Consider the following 20,284-nt stretch of genomic DNA (forward strand, 5'->3'; position numbering starts at 1 on the left):
TGTTATGAATTCTAATTTGTTGTGGCTAACATTAGCTAGGTGGCTAAGGCATACAATAGCTAGCTGGCTAACGTTAGCTAGGCTAGGGGTTAGGGTTACGGTTAGGAGTTAGGTTAATGGGTTAATGTTAGGGGAAGGAGAAGGGTTAGGGGAAGGGTTAGCTAACATGCTAAGTAGTTGCAAAGTAGCAAGTAGTTTAAAAGTTACTAATTAGCTAAAATGCTAATGTTGTCCGTGATGAGATTCAAACACACAGCATTCAAATGTAACGGTATTCATTTGAGTACCCTGGATTTACGTTTACTATGTTTACTATGTAACCTCTAGTGTATGAGACCAAGCTGTGTAGTTTTACACATGCTGCATTCAACCTACAAAGTCGGAGTTTCCTAGCTCTGACTAGCACTTGAATGCATAATATTAACTCACGATTTTCCACAACATTTTCACTTTGGGCCCTCCTCACCTCACCTCTGGTGTTGAACGCTGAGCTGTATTCAATGAAGAGCATTCTCACACAAGTGTCTAGGTGGGAGAGGGCAGTGTGGCGTGCAATAGAGATTGCATCGTCTGTGGATCTGTTGGGGCGGTATGCAAATTGGAGTGGGTCCAGGGTGTCTGGGATGATGGTGTTGATGTGAGCCATGACCAGCCTTAAAAAGAAATTCATGGCTATAGATTTGAGTGCTATGGGACATAGTCATTTAGACAGGTTACCTTGGTGTTCTTGGGCACAGGGACTATGGTGGTTTGCTTGAAATAGGTCGGTATTACAGACTGAGTCAGGGAGAGGTTAAAAATGTCAATGAAGACACTTGCCCCTTGGTCCATTTGGCCCGGGGCCTTGTAAATGTTAACCTGTTTAAAGGTCTTACTCACATCGGTGAGCGAGAGCAAGATCACAGTCGTCCGGAACAGCTCGTGCTTTCATTCATGGTTCAGTGTTGCTTGCCTAGAAACGAGCATAGAAGGCATTTAGCTCCTTTTGCAGGCTCGCGTCACTCTGCAGCTTGCAGCTGGGTTTCCCTTTGTAATTTGTGATAGTTTGCCAGCCCTGCCATATCGTGGAAGTATCATGGAGGTATTTGTGCCCCACCCTGTCTGCCACTGCTGGACAGATGTTTCTTATCTGTTGCCATTACAGATTTACAATATAAATTGTGCACGCCTCTGACAGGTGAGGTGGTCCCAGTCAAGTTATTGAGCTCTTCAGTATGATAGAATCAACTCAGTTACAGCACTGGCAAAGTCCTAACACACTTGCATGCTCACCATGATCTTTCTATGGTAAAACGAGGCCAATACCCTCCTATTTCACATATTAGCTACATGACTTGCCACTTGGTGTATCTACTGTAAGGTGGCTGACTTCTCCTCCAGTAGGCTATAATTTATTTTACTATCCTCAATGCAGATGAAGAAAAGGAGAAGCATCATCATCAATCCACAGAGGAGTCCCAAAAAGGGGAGCTCCTTGTTCTAAATAAATGTTCTTGAAATATTATCTCTCTCACACACACACACACACACACACACACACACACACACACACACACACACACACACACACACACACACACACACACACACACACACACACACACACACACACACACACACACACACACACACACACACACACACACACACACACACACACACACACACAGCTGGCAGTTGAATATTGCTCAGTTGGTAGAGCATGGCGCTTGTAACGCCAGGGTAGTGGGTTCGATCCCCGGGACCACCCATACGTAGAATGTATGCACACATGACTGTAAGTCGCTTTGGATAAAAGCGTCTGCTAAATGGCATATATTATTATTATTATTATTGTTCCTTTGTAGCATGTTACATTAACTGAAACAAAATCATTTAAAACTTGTTTTTACTGTAGAATAGTCCAAACCAAATGTTATGTAGCACAGCTCTTTCCACTCCACCAGATCCTCCAGATATCTGCAATTGGTTATACCACAATGTTAGTGTAATTACACAGCTATACCAGCAACTTTTTATTTTTTCTTAAAAATGCATTGTTAGTTAAGGGCTTGGGAGTGCATGTGACCAATACATTTGATTTGATTTTAACTTAATATAAAATGTTACCAAAATGTTAAATGAACGTGAACACATATTTTATGAACTCATGGCTATCCGTCATATTCAAAGGATAGATTGTTTGTAAATCCATAGATTCACTGGTCAATTATGTGCAAAGTACTTTGAAAAACAGTGTACTTACAAATGTGCCCCATCGTGAAGATCCCACTCTGGAAATATTATGTGCTTATAAGTTCACTTTTAACTAGCAATGGTGCTCCCAACAAATGTAGGAGCACCAAACAATATTTAGGAGCACCAGAAAAAGAGATTAGTCCTATATGAATCTTACCCTTGAAGCACATCTCCTGGAGGTATCCAGGCCATATTGGCCAATTACCAGATTTTTAGCTAGCTACAGTAGGTAACATGACTGGACAAGGTTGTTTTTTTATCACACAAAAAAAGAGGAGAACTGCATTGGTTCTAGTTTAACAATAAATAAGAACTTTCGTCAACTTCCACTGTTCTCCAAGATTTGCTGCATTCCCTCTTCACTCTCACAGGTGAGGTGAAATGATACAATGTATCGACTTTGCACCACTGATACAAATGTAACAACAGCCCGAATTTGAATGCAAGGTTTTTGAATTTGTAATGCACAAATTGAATCATTGAATTCATAAATGTAACTTGTATTTATTTAAAGATTTGAAACTAAATTGAATGAATATTGCATTCAGTTTAAAAATTAAATGTACATTTAATGGAATATTCAAATTCAATATGTATATTCCGTTTTAATATAGAAGATATTGCATTCATTGTCTGTGAATCAAGTTAATAAACTATAATTTCCAGCTTATTAATAAATAAAAAAAATCTACTTATTAAAGTTTTAAAATATTCCTAATGTGTGGAAAGGCTATCCTTAGAAGGGCTATGACAGTGCAATTCAACTATATTCTTATGGGGGGCAAATTGCAGTTTTTATCACACACTTTAACTTGTCCTGTGTGGCCTGTGATCATCATAGAGGGGAATAGAAGGGACGTCCATGTTCCAGAGTCTTAGCTTTTAGGAATGGGGTCATAATAGCTTATAGCCCAAACTGTTCAAATGCTAGAGCCAAATTCATAGTAAGAAAATACATTCAACATACCACATTGGCTTCAGAAACTGCCAGAAACCACAGAGAGCGTTCGATTGTATCTGTATCCTCAACCTTTCCTGGCTGGAAAAGTACCAGGATGTTGTCTCTGGTTAAGAACCTCAATTTGGAGAACTGAATTAGAAAACTGAATCTGAATGCATCTGAGAAGTTGAACATTTGAAACTTGGATAAACTTGAAATTATAGTTTGTAAACTTGATTCACAGACAATTGAATGCAATATCTACCATATTAAAACTGAATATTTAAATATTGAATTTTAATTTTCAATTTCATTTTAATTGTATTTTAAAACCAAATGCAATATTCATTGAATTTAGTTTCAAATAATTAAATACAAGTTCAATTTATGAATTCAATGATTCAATTTGTGCATTGCAATTTCAAAAGTATGACATTTATATTCAATATCCTAATTCAAATTCTAAATTATGTAATTCAAATACAATTTCCGTTGGCACTGAAATCACTCCATATGTGACACCCATATGTGACACTGATGGTTTATCAGATGGTTTCTACAGTTGTGGATAGATGGAAAATTGACTTGGCAGATTAGGACTGTTATGCTGGTGAATGAGGACCCAAAAGCGACTTTAACAGAAACAGAGTCTTTATTCCAGTCTTAAACAAAAACGATAATCCTGGATATTATTTTAGGTAAATACAAAACAGGAAAACTGAAATCCTTTCGTCAGTAGAGAGGAACGACTGGAGACGCGACCACAGACTGCAGGTCGCTTCGGGAAGGCACAGACCGTAGCTGACATAGACACCTGCTCACACGCAGCATCTGAAGAAGGCAAAAACACGACAGGGCGGAACAAGGACACAGAACAGCAAACATCAAACAAGGATCCGACAAGGATAGATGCGGAAAACAGAGGGAGAAATAGGGACTCTAATCAGAGGGCAAAATAGGGGACAGGTGTGAAAGAGTAAATGAGGTAGTTAGGAGAATGAGGAACAGCTGGGAGCAGGAACAGAACGATAGAGAGAGAGAGCGAGAGAGGGAGAGAGGGAGGGGGAGAGAGAGGGATAGAAAGAGGGAAAGAACCTAATAAGACCAGCAGGGGGAAACGAATAGAAGGGGAAGCACAGGGACAAGACATGACAATCAATGACAAAACATGACAAGGACAATTAACGTAGTGTGTTAGGATAATTCAAGTATCAGGTTAGGATATTTAACATAGCTGGTTAGGATAATTAGGTTAGGAAAAGAGTTAGGGTTAGGGCTCCTAAGTGGCGCAGCGGTCTAAGGCACTGCATCTCAGTGCAAGAGGTGTCACTTCAGTCCCTGGTTTGAATCCAGGCTGTGCCACATCTGGCCGTGATTGGGAGTCCCATAGGGTGGCACACAATTGGCCCAGCGTTGTCCGGGTTTGGCCGTCATTGTTAAAAATAATTAGTTATTTAAAAAATATCATAATAATTGAATTATTGAATATTCGAAACATACAATATACTTGCAGTGAAGCCGCTCAATAACTACATCATACCAGTCATCCAACAGATTCCCATTCAGAGCGACACACAGAAGCATCCCGTGTCAATTCTCTGTTCAAGGGCGCGTTGACCGATCTACCACCAGGCCAAAAAACGTGAACCCGAACCCTCCAAGATCCCCCCCACATTTCCCCAATAGCTGTCCCTCAACCATTCAAGACCCCACAGTCCCCCCCCAAGAAGAAAAGTAAAAAATACAATTAATTGCATTCCCCACCCCCAAGAACCCCCCAATGCACCAACAACCAAGAGAATGAACTAAAGAGAAAAAAGGAAAAGACAGAAGAAAACAGCAAACAACAATGCAAAAAATAATAATAAAACAAAATAATAAATTTACAACAAAGGACATCAAGGACAACTAAAATCATAACAGCAATGTCAACTGTATATGTTTGTGTGCATGTCTGGCACTATCACATGTAATGTGTGTGTTCTTGTATGTGTTTATTTGAATGAGAGTGTGTGTATATATATGCATGTGTACAAACACCTGCACGGCATCAGCCTCAGGCAAACCGGCATTAGTTGTAAAAACACTGCCCCTCAGTGTCATTCAAATGTACTTTTTATTATGTTTTATTTTGATTTAAACATTTAAAAAAAAAAACTTTTATCTTTGACCATTATTCTATCTCCCACACGACAAACCATCAAACAGGCAAAGCGTCAAATCAGGGCTAAGATTGAATCATACTACACCGGCTCTGACGTTCATCTTATGTGGCAGGGCTTGCAAACTATTACAGACTACAAAGGGAAGCACAGCCATGAGCTGCCCAGTGACACGAGCCTACCAGACGAGCTAAATCACTTCTATGATCGCTTTGAGGCAAGCAACACTGAGGCATGCATGAGAGCATAGTGCTATTCCGGACGACAGTGTGATCACGCTCTCCATAGCCGACGTGAGTAAGACCTTTAAACAGGTCAACATACACAAGGCTGCGGGGCCAGACGGATTACCAGGACGTGTGCTCCTGGCATGTGCTGACCAACTGGCAGGTGTCTTCACTGATATTTTCAACATGTCCCTGATTGAGTCTGTAATAACAACATGTTTCAAGCAGACCACCAAAGTCCCTGTGCCCAAGAACAAAAAAGCAACCAGCCTAAATGACTACAGACCCGTAGCACTCACATCCGTAGCCATGAAGTGCTTTGAAAGGCTGGTAATGGCTCACATCAACACCATTATCCCAGAAACCCTAGACCCACTCTATTTGCATACCGCCCAAACAGATCCACAGATGATGCAATCTCTATTGCACTTTCCCACCTGGACAGAAGGAACACTTATGTGAGAATGCTATTCATTGACTACAGCTCAGCGTTCAACACCATAGAACCCTCAAAGCTCATCACTAAGCTAAGGATCCTGGGACTAAACACCTCCCTCTGTAACTGGATCCTGGACTTCCTGACGGGCCACCCCCAGGTGGTGAGATTAAGTAACAACACATCTGCCACGCTGAACCTCAACACTGGAGTTCCCCAGGGGTGCGTGCTCAGTCCCCTTCTGTACTCCCTGTTCACCCACGACTGCATGGCCAGGCACGACACCATCATTAAGTTTGCAGATGACACAACAGTGTAGGCCTGATCACCAACAACGACGAGACAGCCTATAGGGAGGAGGTCAGAGACCTGGCTGGGTGGTGCCAGAATAACAACCTATCCCTCATCATAACCAAGACTAAGGAGATGATTGTGGACTACAGGAAAAAGAGGACCGAGCACGCCCCCATTCTCATCGACGGGGCTGTAGTGGAGCAGGTTGAGAGCTTCAAGTTTCTTGGTGTCCACATCAACAACTAACTAGAATGGTCCAAACACACCAAGACAGTTGTGAAGAGGGCACGACAAAGCCTATTCCCCCTCAGGAAACTAAAAATATTTGGTATGGGTCCTGATATCCTCAAGAGGTTCTACAGCTGCATCATCGAGAGCATCCTGACTGTTTGTATCACTGCCTGGTACGGCAATTGCTCGGCCTCTGACCACAAGGCACTACAGAGGGTAGTGCGTACGGCCCAGTACATCGCTGGGGCTAAGCTGCCTGCCATCCAGAACCTCTACACCAGGCTGTGTCAGAGGAAGGCCCTAAAAATTGTCAAAGACCCCAGCCACCCTTGTCATAGACTGTTCTCTCTGCTACCGCATGACAAGCGGTACCGGAGTGCCAAGTCTAGGACAAAAAGGCTTCTCAACAGTTTTTACCCCCAAGCCATAAGACTCCTGAACAGGTAATCAAATGGCTACCTGGACTATTTGCATTGTGTTCCCCCCCCAACCCCCTTTTTTACGCTGCTGCTACACTCTGTTTATCATATATGCATAGTCACGTTAACCATATCTACATGTATATACTACCTCAATCAGCCTGATTAACCGGTGTCTGTATGTAGCCTCGCTACTTTTATAGCCTCGCTAGTGTATATAGCCTTTCTTTCTACCGTTGTTTTATTTCTTTACCTACCTATTGTTCACCTAATACATTTTTTTGCACTATTGGTTAGAGTCTGTAAGTAAGCATTTCACTGTAAGGTCTACACCTGTTGTATTCGGCGCACGTGACAAATACACTTTAATTTGATGTCAATGATGCTACTTGAGAAGAACAATTCAATCCAAAATCGAAAGAAAATACGAAAATGCATGTTTTTCTTTTAATTTTTGTCATTATTTCACTATTAATGTTGAATACTTCACAGTTAATCAAAATTAAACAATGTTTTGTCCATTTTAAATCCACAGGCAACCCAAATCTTTATAGAGTGGACTTTATAACTAATTCTATAAGATACATGCACATCTAATCTTTTTGGTGATACTAACCACAAGACAGCGTTCACTTGTAGCCTATTTGAAAACTAATTCCAAATGCTGATAAATGGGGCACAAACATGGAAATAGAATCCATGGATTCTATTTCTATGGGCATAAAGTACTGTTGTAAACGTTTTGCGACATACCGTAGGGCGTTTCGTCAAGATGGTGGCCTCCTGTGTCAATGCTTACCTTTTTAGGTCCTGTGTTGCGGAATATTTACAATACTTTATAGGATATCTCAAAGGGAATAAGTAGCAAATTAAGTAGGGTGATAACCCAGCATTATACTCAGGACATACGTGGCGCCATAATGTAAAGTACTTCAAATGAATATGACTGTCGCCAGCGAGGATGACACCCATCATAACGTTACAGGTGTTGCTAACATGATATATTGTAGATATGGATAGCTAACTAGCTAGCTAGATATCTAATTTAGTAAGTTAATTTAATATCCTGCCATCGTTTAGTTTATTTGTTTAGTCGACTTATTCTAACTTGTGCTAAGCTTTGATCGAAAACTCAAGGGTTTGCTTTACCCTTGTTTCAAATTAAATTCGTAAAAGACCTTCAGCTGTAAAGATGACAGTAATTTGGTTTCGACTCTCGTGCATCAGTTTGTTAAACCGTGGACAGAGGAACATAAGTATTTTCTCCAACGCAACGCCTTCTAATTTGAATAAAGTGGTCTCGGATGCAGAGAAAATTGTGGGTTATCCGACCTCCTTCGTGAGCCTGCGCTGCTTGCTGAGTGATGAACTTAGTAATGTAGCAATGCACGTGAGGAAACTGGTTGGAACAAAACACCCGTTACTCAGCACTGCGAGGTATGGTTCACACACAAACATATAGTATTGCAAATTATATTACCTCATGTTTGTAATGCAAGTATTTACATACACAATTTTATCATACACAAACAATGGAACTCTATGTTGGCTATCTGTGGTTTTAGAAGACTTGATTCTGTCAGTTATGACAGTGATGTCAATCACCATCTTCCCAACCATAACTTCTGATCAAGCTGATCCAACCAACTTCTGCCTCCTCAACTGACCAGGTCACCCCCACAACAATGCCCCAAAATGTAGGAACAGTAAAGGGCCTGTTTTCTTTTCACATATGCTTATAGCAGCTGGCACCATATGCCATCAGGCCAGTTCAGTTCCCTTTAAGTGACTCAAGCCATGCTGCAGTTAACCAGGGTATCAGTCTGATGTGCCATCATGACACTCCATGCCATGGGAGTTGACGTGATGGCACAAACAGATCTGGTACCAGGCTATGCCTCAGTTTGCAATGTGAAAAGAACATAGACCCATCCACATTGGGTGCACCTACTGTAGGTCAAATGAGGTTGTATTTAGAGTGCACAATCCTATTAATTGAGTTACTGAGGAATACCCTGGGTTTCTGGCCCCTCAGTACAGGCTACACTATAGCCCATGTGCAAGGGTTAAAGTTCTCCGTCATGGGTTCTGGAGAGGTCATTTTTAAGATCAGTGTAGAGGGGGGCTGGCTTGAAGATGACAGCTTTATACAGTTACAAATACATTTATTCTCAAATATTTATTTTCTCTTTTACGCTGTGTGCACTGAACTAAGATGCATGATTGTTGATGACACTCCGTTGTTCAGATGAAGGGAATGAAATAGTCTATAATGCACACCACAGTAGCGCTCAACCCAGACAGTGGTGTGTAGGCTCCTGTAGCTGTTGGCAAAGTAATTCAAAGCCTATAATTTATCACTCAGGATGATACTTTCCATTGGTACTATTTTTGCCATGGAATGTTGTCATTAAAACAGACCCATAGTAGAGTAGTTTACCTATTTACCTAGTCGGCTTGTTGTTGTGTGTTCTATGTGAAATAAACATTCCGAGTGCCATAGGAGGGAAACGTATTCTGACAAGCAGTCAATGCACAACAATTCTTAAAGCGCTACTGCCTTTAAAAAGCAACGAATCCCTTTGAAAATGGCCTATGTGGCATCGATATGAGTCCGAAACAGTTATTCTAGTGTCAAAATGTACTACGAAGTGTAAATAGGATCATGTTGGTCATAAAGTCAGTCTCGTCTAAAAGGGAGTTTGGAACATCCGTGCGTCACAACGGGTAAATGAAGGTTGGGTTTTGATTTGACGATATACATTAGCCCACTAACATGGGGTGAACAGCTGCGGTAATTGCTCTCTATCCAATAGACCATGAGACCGACCTGCCCAGTAGACTTTGTTTACATAAGACGTCACACATTTTTTAACTTGAGAAACACTGCTCTAAACACCTTAGTTAGATGTAAAATTGCCAAACTAAACATCCTCGGCAAAAACATAACTCATGAAATCTGTAATAAGTTTTAAGTTTTATCGTAGATTCATTCTGGAGATTTTGTGAAGTGAAATAGGATTCCGCATCAACAGTGTTTCATGGGGATCCGTCAGGAAACACACCCCCGAGATTGAATTCTAGTTTTTCTAATGAACAACAGAAAAACTCATGTGCCGATTGGAGTGTTCAGTGGCTCTTTAATGCAATTGCAGGAAAATACCTTTAATTCAATTGCAGGAAAATACATTTCGGCAAATATATTTTGAAAGCAGTTTGGGCCTTTTGTTTAAAAAAGAGCGGGATCCTGGTTTTATGTTGTTACCATGTTTATTTCTCTACTCCTTCAATTGTGTGGAATCATTTTACAAATGCAGTTTTACAACCTGAATTTCAAGCAGGGTTTAGGAGCAGCTACGCAACAGTTTGCCATGGGATTTTTGTTGTTGTTTTGACCGCTGGTGTGTTAAAGATGCTGTTATTGAGAGCAAGTGTGATGACTGGATGGTAGTCACAGCTTAAGCCCCATAATTAACCATCCTTATGTCTCAGACAAGTTTTAATTTGTTGTTATTTTGTGAGCTGCTTCATGATTTGTACCGCTCCCTGAGAAAGATGCTGGTGTCTTCTCTTGGGGTTTTTTAGCTGTAGAGGACTGAGCTGGGTAGAGTGTCTACCCTCTTGTGGCTTGTATTGGCAATTCAATTGTCTCCTCTCCTTGAGCAGTGCCTACTGGTATTGTCAACAAAGTTACGTGTAGACTAGTGACCTCAGACAAATAGTCATCCAGTAAATGTAAGCAAAAGAAAAGCCTGGAAAAAAACAGCCTACACTAAATCAAATGGAGGATTGACATAAGAAAATAAGAGTGTCTCAGATGATGCAATGGAAACCAAAATAATACAATTAGTGTGATTTTCCTTCAGAGTTCTAGCCTACTAAAAGGTTGAAGCAAAATAAACACACTGAAAATGTGTCTAATTTCAATGATAAGTTCCATGGAATCTGTGCTGTGTAGATTATGTAAGGGCCAAGTGCTGTCAAACTTGATTTTCCTGTGTTTGATACAATGAGTGTACAAAACATTAGGAACACCTGCTCTTTCCGTGATTTCGACTGACCAGGTGAAAGCTATGATCCCTTATTGATGTCACCTGTTAAATCCACTTAAATTGGTGGAGAAGACAGGGTAAAGAAGGATTTTTAAGCCATGTCATTGAGATGTGAATTGTGTGCGTACCATTTAGAGGGTGAATGGGAAGACAAAAGGTTTAAGTGCCTTTGAATGGGGTATGGTAGTAGGTGCCAGGCGCACCGGTTTGAGTGTGTTAAGAACCTCAACACTGCTGGGTTTTTCACACTCAACATATTCCTGTGTGTATCAAGAATGGTCCACCACCCAAAGGACATCCAGCCAACTTGACACAACTGTGGGAAGCATTGGAGCCAACATGGGCCAGCATCCCTGTGGAATGCTTTTGACACCTTGTAGAGTCCATGCCCTGACGAATTAAGGCTATTCTGAGCGGTAAAGGGGGTGCAGCTCAAAATTAGAAAGGTGTTTCTAAAGTTTTGTATACTCTGTGTATATATTTCCAAACTGAGGTTGGGAGTAATACTGTGAAATTGTAAAAATTATGACAATGCCCTTTTAGTGTAAGAGCTTTTTGAAAAGACAGGTGGTAAATCACCAGGCGGTAAATTTGTTATTAGACCAATAAGAAAGAGTTCCAAACCTGTCTGCCAATAACAGATCATTTTCGTTTTTCCACTCCCAGACAGTCCAAGCAAATTCTTGCTTGAGAAATTTCTCTTTGCTAAGAAGCCATTTTTGTTTATTGTTGTCCTTTTTAATTGAATACAATCAAAGCTATTTAATTGTTACCCAGATATGATTTGATATTGAGCTGCTTTGTTCATTTAAATGCTCAACCCCAAATGAGTGTGTAACATGAGTAGGCAGCGTGACATGAACTCATCTAAACATTTGACTTTGGTTTTTCCTTTCATTCTTAAACAATTCAGTTCAGTCTGGAGTTACGGAGTGTGGCAATGCAGAACAGAGGAACTTTCACTTTTTTTGCAGGGAAAGACCTTGACCCAGTTTGACTTTTTTCTGCAAGTGGCTTCCATTGTTTTCAACTGAGTTTTTGTCATCACATGTAGGAGTTCAGGAAATATTTAGAGGTAGATGCCAAATCCTATTTTGTACACTAAGGAGTTTATCCAATTGCTACCCTCAAGTGATTGTGTTCTCAATTAAGAAAATGGTATTGATGCTTTGCTCCAAAAATTGTGGCACTACATGTGATACATTTTAAGAGCTGTGCAGTACTAGGCCATGTACTAGACCAACAGATAAGATTCAGAGAGCGCTGTAGTAGTGTGGTCCTTCTGTAGCTCAGTTGGTAGAGCATGGCGCTTGTAACGCCAGGGTAGTGGGTTCAATCCCCGGGACCACCCATACATAGAATGTATGCACACATGACTGTAAGTCGCTTTGGATAAAAGCGTCTGCTAAATGGCATATATTATAGTGCTACCCATTAAAATGACATTGACCCATCTCTCTTTCTGTCTCCCTCTTTCCCAGCACTCATTCTGTTAAATTTTGGAATAAACGTAGCACTTAGTTCAAATGGATTGATTACAAAGCCTCATAGCTGAATTTTTCTTAATTAGCCCTTTAAGCATATACCCTCCCACCACCATAACAAAGGTATGGCAGGTGAAGAAATCTAATTTTTTACCTCTCTAAACTATCAGCCAGATAGTTAGTTACCCTTCAGTGCAATCTCTCTTCAGTTGGGATGAATGGGTCCTCACTATAAGAAAGACGGGGATGGACAGGGAATGATTAAAAGAGTGCAGGAATCCAATCCTGCCATGCACACAATCCTGCCATGTGTTGGAAACCATATAGCCCAAGGATGTAATAACCTATACACCTACATCTGATATGACAATACATTTCAGTGTTGTAGCGCAGGGACAAAGTGGACCTCTGACAGGCTGACTCCTCACCGTCTTCTTTGGTTGGCTGGCTTGTATTTCCTACTGTCTCCGTCCAAGACGCTGCACAGATCAAAATATCCTCAATAGCAGACAGGCAGACCCTTGTGGAGTTGTGTTTCGGTTTTCCCTTTCCTTTCATTGTTAAAAAAATCAGCTCAGTTAACTTTGACCAAAGTCTGGAGTTACAGAGTGTGGCAATGCAGGACAGAGGAACTTTCACTTTGTAGCAGGGAAAGACCTTGACCCCGACTTTTCTCTTCCATTGTTTTCCACTGAGATTTTGTCGTCACATGTAGGAGTTCAGGAAATAGTTAGAGGTAGATGCCAAATCCTATTTTGTACACTGAGGATTTCATCCAAATGTTAACCTTGAGTGATTAGGTTCTCACAGAAAAATGGTTATTGATGCTTTGCCCCAAAAATTGTCTAACATCATGTGATACATTTTAAGAGCTGTGCAGTACTAGGCCATGTACTAGACCAACAGATAAGATTCAGAGAGCGCTGTAGTAGTGCTACCCATTAAAATGACATTGACCCATCTCTCTTTCTCTCTCCCTCTTTCCCAGCACTCATCCCAGCCCCACCCCTTTGCAGGAAGGGGGTTATGATTGATTGATGTGCCATGGTGTGGCGACTGGCATAAATATTAATCAACTGCCATCTTCAGGCTGCAGACTTGGCCAGTCTCGCCACAGGCAGAGAACATTTTTGGTGTGGTTGCTGTTCTTTCAATTGAAAGCTATAGGAATTTCAGTGTAATTTCACGCCTCATAATGTCAGTTTTTACCTCTCAATAAATATTTTTTGTTTACCTAGGGCTTGATGTAGGAGAAATGTTTGAAACCTGGCAAAAGTGTACTGAATTTGGGTGAGGTTAACCTAGGCTACATGCTGTTATTTGTGTTACAATTATGAAGACAGGAAAGAATCAGATGACAACTTGTTTCATGTGATGGTTTTCCTTAGGTTCCACTGAGATAGGGATTTAACAGATAAAATTAGACCTGTCAGTTTCCGAACTTATCTGTTGCACTTACCGTATCTCCCATCTCCCCTTTTTAAATCTCTCTATTCCCCTCTCCCTGCCCATCTCTCCCTCTCTCTCCCTCTCTCTCCCCATCTCTCCCTCTCTCTCCCCATCTCTCCCTCTCTCTCCCCATCTCTCCCTCTCTCTCCCCATCTCTCCCTCTCCCTGCCCATCTCTCCCTCTCTCCCCATCCCCATCTCTCCCTCTCCCTGCCCATCTCTCCCTCTCCTGCCCATCTCTCCCTCTCCCTCCCCATCTCTCCCTCTCTCTCCCCATCCTTTTCTCTTGTTCTGTTCCTCCGCCTCTCTTTCTCCTACTCTTTCTTCCTCTGCCTCTCTCTCCCCATCTCTCCCTCTCTCCCCATCTCTCCCTCTCTCTCCCCATCTCTCCCTCTCTCCCCATCTCTCCCTCTCCCTGCCCATCTCTCCCTCTCTCTCCCCATCTCTCCCTCTCCCTGCCCATCTCTCCCTCTCCCTGCCCATCTCTCCCTCTCTCTCCCCATCTCTCCCTCTCCCCCATGCCCATCTCTCCCTCTCCCTGCCCATCTCTCCCTCTCTCTCCCCATCCTTTTCTCTTGTTCTGTTCCTCCGCCTCTCTTTCTCCTACTCTTTCTTCCTCTCCCTCTCTCTCTCCCCCATCTCTCCCTCTCTCTCCCCCCATCTCTCCCTCTCTCTCCCCATCTCTCCTCTCTCTCCCTCCCCCCCATCTCTCCCTCTCTCCCCCATCTCTCCCTCTCTCTCCCCATCTCTCCCTCTCCCCTGCCCATCTCTCCCTCTCCCTGCCCATCTCTCCCTCTCTCTCCCCATCCTTTTCTCTTGTTCTGTTCCTCCGCCCATCTCTTCTCTCCTACTCTTCTCTCCCTCTGCCTCTCTCTCCCCATCTCTCCCTCTCTCTCCCCATCTCTCCCTCCTCTCTCTCCATCTCTCCCTCTCTCTCCCCATCCTTTTCTCTTGTTCTGTTCCTCCGCCTCTCTTTCTCCTACTCTTCTCTCCTCCTCCCTCCTCTCTCTCTCCCCATCTCTCCCTCTCTCTCCCCATCTCTCCCTCTCCCTGCCCATCTCTCCCCATCTCTCCCTCTCTCTCCCCATCTCTCCCTCTCTCTCCCCATCTCTCCCTCTCTCTCCCCATCTCTCCCTCTCCCTGCCCATCTCTCCCTCTCTCTCCCCATCTCTCCCCATCTCTCCCTCTCTCCCTCCCCCCCATCTCTCCCTCTCTCTCTCCCATCTCCCCATCTCTCCCTCTCTCTCCCCATCTCTCCCTCTCTCTCCCCATCTCTCCCTCTCCCTGCCCATCTCTCCCTCTCCCTGCCCATCTCTCTCCCATCTCTCCCTCTCTCTCCCATCTCTCCCTCTCTCTCCCCATCTCTCCCTCCATCTCTCCCTCTCCCCATCTCCCCTCTCTCTCCCCATCTCTCCCTCTCTCTCCCCATCTCTCCCTCTCTCTCCCCATCTCTCCCTCTCTCTCCCCATCTCTCCCTCTCTCTCCCCATCTCTCCCTCTCCCTGCCCATCTCTCCCTCTCTCTCCCCATCCTTTTCTCTTGTTCTGTTCCTCCGCCTCTCTTTCTCCTACTCTTTCTTCCTCTCCCTCTCTCTCCCCATCTCTCCCTCTCTCTCCCCATCTCTCCCTCTCTCTCTCCCATCTCTCCCTCTCCCTCCCATCCCCATCTCTCCCTCTCTCCCCCATCCCCATCTCTCCCCATCTCTCTCCCCATCTCTCCCTCTCTCTCCCCATCTCTCCCTCTCTCTCCCCATCCTTTTCTCTTGTTCTGTTCCTCCGCCTCTCTTTCTCCTACTCTTTCTTCCTCTCCCTCTCTCTCCCTCTCTCTCCCCATCTCTCCCTCTCTCTCCCCATCTCTCCCTCTCTCTCCCCATCTCTCCCTCTCTCTCCCCATCTCTCCCTCTCTCTCCCCATCTCTCCCTCTCTCTCCCCATCTCTCCCTCTCCCTCCCTGCCCATCTCTCCCTCTCTCTCCCCATCCTCTCCCTCCCCATGCCCATCTCTCCCTCTCTCTCCCCATCCTTTTCTCTTGTTCTGTTCCTCCGCCTCTCTTTCTCCTACTCTTTCTTCCTCTGCCTCTCTCTCCCCATCTCTCCCTCTCTCTCCCCATCTCTCCCTCTCTCTCCCCATCTCTCCCTCTCTCTCCCCATCTCTCCCTCTCCCTGCCCATCTCTCCCTCTCTCTCCCCATCCTTTTCTCTTGTTCTGTTCCTCCGCCTCTCTTTCTCCTACTCTTTCTTCCTCTCCCTCTCTCTCCCCATCTCTCCCTCTCTCTCCCCATCTCTCCCTCTCCCTGCCCATCTCTCCCCATCTCTCCCTCTCTCTCCCCATCTCTCCCTCTCTCTCCCCATCTCTCCCTCTCCCTGCCCATCTCTCCCTCTCTCTCCCCATCTCTCCCTCTCTCTCCCCATCTCTCCCTCTCTCTCCCCATCTCTCCCTCTCTCTCCCCATCTCTCCCTCTCCCTGCCCATCTCTCCCTCTCCCTGCCCATCTCTCCCTCTCCCTGCCCATCTCTCCCTCTCTCTCCCCATCTCTCCCTCTCTCTCCCCATCTCTCCCTCTCTCTCCCCATCCTTTTCTCTTGTTCTGTTCCTCCGCCTCTCTTTCTCCTACTCTTTCTTCCTCTGCCTCTCGCACTTTCCCTTCATTCTCTGTCTGTCTCTTTCGTCCTCTCCTTTCGTCCTCTCCTCTCCCCGGTTAGTGTCTGGGCGCAGGCGGAGTGGGTGGTGCTCGGTGTCTACTCAGGGCTCTAACGAGAGTGTGATTCATGGCACAGGGGGCTCCCTGGGGACAGGATTAGATGTTCTCTGTCGAACCGCTCCCTCGGGACCACAGTTATTTTATCTTCACAGTGGCCAGCCCACCACTAGAGCCTTGCAGCTCTGCTTGAATTGTGTTTGGGGCTCCGTTCTGCTGGCAAACTATGTGTTGTGCCACAGCTGATCAATATGGTTTGGTCTTTAATTAATCATTATTCTCTTGTCTAAGCTTGCTTGTTTAAAGCTACACTCTGAGATGTATTTATTATTCTACTATAAAAGGGTGGGTTCCACCAACAAAAATGCAAGCAATGGAGAAATATTCCGAGGTGCATTCCATGACATGAATTTTCACAAACAGAACATTTTTAGTTTTTCCTTCACCTTCCTTCATAGCTGTGCTCTCAGGTTGACACTTCCCCTAACCTTTTTTTAATTGCTGTCTGGAAATCCAGCTACTGAAAATGTTTATCAAACTCTCAACTCTTGAGTTGATGTCTTGAAGGTATGCTCATTGAATATAAAGCCCTCCACCAGTTCTTTGACAATGCAGTTGAATTAATTATGATTTTGAAAGGCAGTTGTCTCCATGAGTGTGTTGACCTTTCTCTATGTGTCACCCCCATGAAGCAGCAATTAGCCATTTTCTTTGCTTAGCATTGATGCGAGGGAATAAAGGGATTTTTGGGGCGCCCCTGGAGAGAGGCGTTGAAAGCTACACACAACCTCATTAATATAGTGTCACACCACCTCTCATTTCCATACAATTACTGGGAATTTTCTTTGTCATTGTTAAGAGGCTGCTTACTTAGCCCACAATTCCACGCCAATTCCACGCCAATTCCCTGCTTGCCATAATAGATTTTGGGATGATGAAAATACATATGTTTTGTTTTGTTTTTTTACTCCTGAAGGACATTTTATTTAAATGTGTGGGAAAGATGAAATATCATACATGAAATGGAACATTTTGGCAAATTCAAGATGTGGCCCAAGGCATGCCTGATTTGTGTCGATCTCACCTACAATTCATTTTTCTGTCTTCATTCAAATTTCTTTTCTGTGTATGAAAAGGGCATATCTCCACAAATGTATAAACCCTTACCCAACAATAAATGCCTGATTGATGCCTGGCCCTCTTCTCAGGGGCCTCATCTATGACAGCAGAAACAACCTTCAGATGAGGGGTCTGGTGGTCCTGTTGATGTCCAAGGCAGCTGGTCCCAGCCAGCACACAGCCTCAGACCACCTGCCCCAGGACATGGTCAGCGGCATCTACCCCAGGTAAACACGCCTCATGTTCCTCCATAGCTTCCTTTCCTAGTCTCCTTTCCTTCATTACCACCGACTTGGTGAAAAGACGGGAACACACTTTTCATTGTTCCTGATCTGACAGCACCCACACACACCAGCTCCAATTTGTCATTTTTTTTCCGATGACAACATTCACTTACTCACTCACACGCAAGCACACCGCACACATACAGAATGTTGCCCAGAAACATGGAATTTTGTGTGGAGATTACTCTACAACCATGCCAAGTGGTTACCAGAAGTCGCTGTTGTGTTTGGCAGGTGGTACACTGGGTGTCTGAATGGCCTTTTTCTTGCTCCTAGCTGGCAAGCAGCACTGCCTCAACTATAGCTTCAGTGGAGAAGTCTGTCAAGCAGGACGGGAGGGGGGCTAGTGTGGAGTGGCTGTAATGAATATGCTTACAGTCTGACTTATCAAGTTATCGACCATCCATACAATTAGGACTCCAGCTATTGAAATGACCAACAATTAAAAGTAAACAAAAGCAATACATCAGCTACTTCAGGATCCCCATACTGCAAAATGTTGCATCCAGTTTCATGAGGATTGTGTCTTCTACTCAAATAACATTTTATTTGTCACATGCGTAGACTTTACTGTGAAATGCTTACTTACGATCCCTTTCCCAACAATGCAGAGTTAAAAAGTATGAAAAATGAGCAAAAATGGAAATGGTAACACAATAAAATAACAGTAATGAGACTATACAAGGAGTCCCAGTACCGAGTCAATGTGCAGGGGTATGGGGTAGTTGAGGTAATATGTACATGTAAGTAGGGGTAAAAGTGACTAGGCAATCAGGATATATAATAAACAGAGTTTCAGCAGCGTATGTGAAGTGTATGTGTGTTTTGCGTCAAAATGCATGTGTGTGTGTGAGCATATGTAGTCTGTTGAAATGTCACTGTAGTATGTGTGAGTGGGGGTAAAGTCCAGTGAGTGTGCAACGGAGTCAGTGATGTGTCATGATGATTAACTATATTACATCATATTCCCTGTCCTTTGTATTCCTGTCGACTCTCTCTCTCTGACACTTTCTCCCACCCTTCTTTCTCTCTTCCCCCTGCCCCTCTCTGCCCCTCTCGCTCTCACTTTGTCTCGCCCTCTCTCCTCTGTTGAAGGAATGTGGGCTCATTAGCACCTGGGCCAGAGCACTGATGGGGGGATTGATTTATACCTCCAGGGGAATTTTCTCCTCCCTCCTGACAGACAGCATTTGTAAAATGTCTCCCACTCCAGTGCCCAGTACTGATGGCTCACCAGGGATCTCAGCATAGAGAGAGGGCCAGAGCTGTATGGAATCAGAGAGATGGACAGACAGAAAGGGAGACAGACATAAACAGACAGACACAGAAGACAAAACAGCCAGATGCACAGCTGTATTGCAGGGTATTGCGGACCCTGTAGAGGGAGGAAAATGGAACAGAACACTCAGGACAAGGGGCGTGTTAGGGGCGGTAACGCCTCAGCAAGATGGCATGAGTTGCTATGCAACCGGCTGCCGAAGCTATTTATACACAAGTCCCCTTCTCCCCTTTTTCCTCCCCTGGGTCCAACGCTGTTTATCATGAGTTGAAGATCTGAGGCAGAGACTGTGAGGCTTCTTTAGGGGTCCTAGTGTGGGGTGGGAAGGGTGTCTGTTGAAGGGGTGGTGGTGGTGGGAAGTGTGTCTGTTGGAGGAGTGGTGGTGGGAAGGGTGTCTGTTGGAGGGGTGGTAGTGGTGGGAAGGGTGTCTGTTGGAGGGGTGGTGGTGGTGGGAAGGGTGTCTGTTGGAGGAGTGGTGGTGGGAAGGGTGTCTGTTGGAGGAGTGGTGATGGTGGGAAGTGTGTCTGTTGGAGGAGTGGTGATGGTGGGAAGTGTGTCTGTTGGAGGAGTGGTGGTGGTGGTGGGAAGTGTGTCTGTTGGAGGAGTGGTGGTGGTGGTGGGAAGTGTGTCTGTTGGAGGAGTGGTGGTGGTGGGAAGTGTGTCTGTTGGAGGAGTGGTGGTGGTGGGAAGTGTGTCTGTTGGAGGAGGAGTGGTGGTGGTGGGAAGTGTTTCTGTTGAAGGAGTGGTGGTGGTGGGAGGGGTGTCTGTTTGTAGGAGTGGTGGTGGGAAGTGTTTGTTGGAGGAGTGGTGGTGGTGGGAAGGGTGTCTGTTGGAGGAGTGGTGGTGGTGGTGGGAAGTGTGTCTGTTGGAGGAGTGGTGGTGGTGGTGGGAAGTGTGTCTGTTGGAGGAGTGGTGGTGGTGGGAAGTGTGTCTGTTGGAGGAGGAGTGGTGGTGGTGGGAAGTGTTTCTGTTGAAGGAG

The 20,284-nt window shown here is 44.3% G+C and overlaps 1 protein-coding gene across 1 annotated transcript in view; it reads left to right on the forward strand.

Annotated features, from left to right (window-relative positions):
• The first annotated feature begins 7,710 nt into the window (after window positions 1-7,710).
• Window positions 7,711-20,284, forward strand: part of LOC124046575 (all trans-polyprenyl-diphosphate synthase PDSS2-like) — a 30,273-nt gene continuing 17,699 nt past the window's right edge. Inside the window, exons 1-2 of the mRNA XM_046367104.1 lie at window positions 7,711-8,384; window positions 17,832-17,969. Coding sequence (XP_046223060.1) covers window positions 8,140-8,384; window positions 17,832-17,969 — 383 coding nt within the window. The 5' untranslated portion in view covers window positions 7,711-8,139. The remainder of the gene's footprint in view (window positions 8,385-17,831; window positions 17,970-20,284) is intronic.

Source organism: Oncorhynchus gorbuscha, linkage group LG10 (assembly GCF_021184085.1).
Source record: "Oncorhynchus gorbuscha isolate QuinsamMale2020 ecotype Even-year linkage group LG10, OgorEven_v1.0, whole genome shotgun sequence".
NCBI lineage: Eukaryota > Metazoa > Chordata > Actinopteri > Salmoniformes > Salmonidae > Oncorhynchus > Oncorhynchus gorbuscha.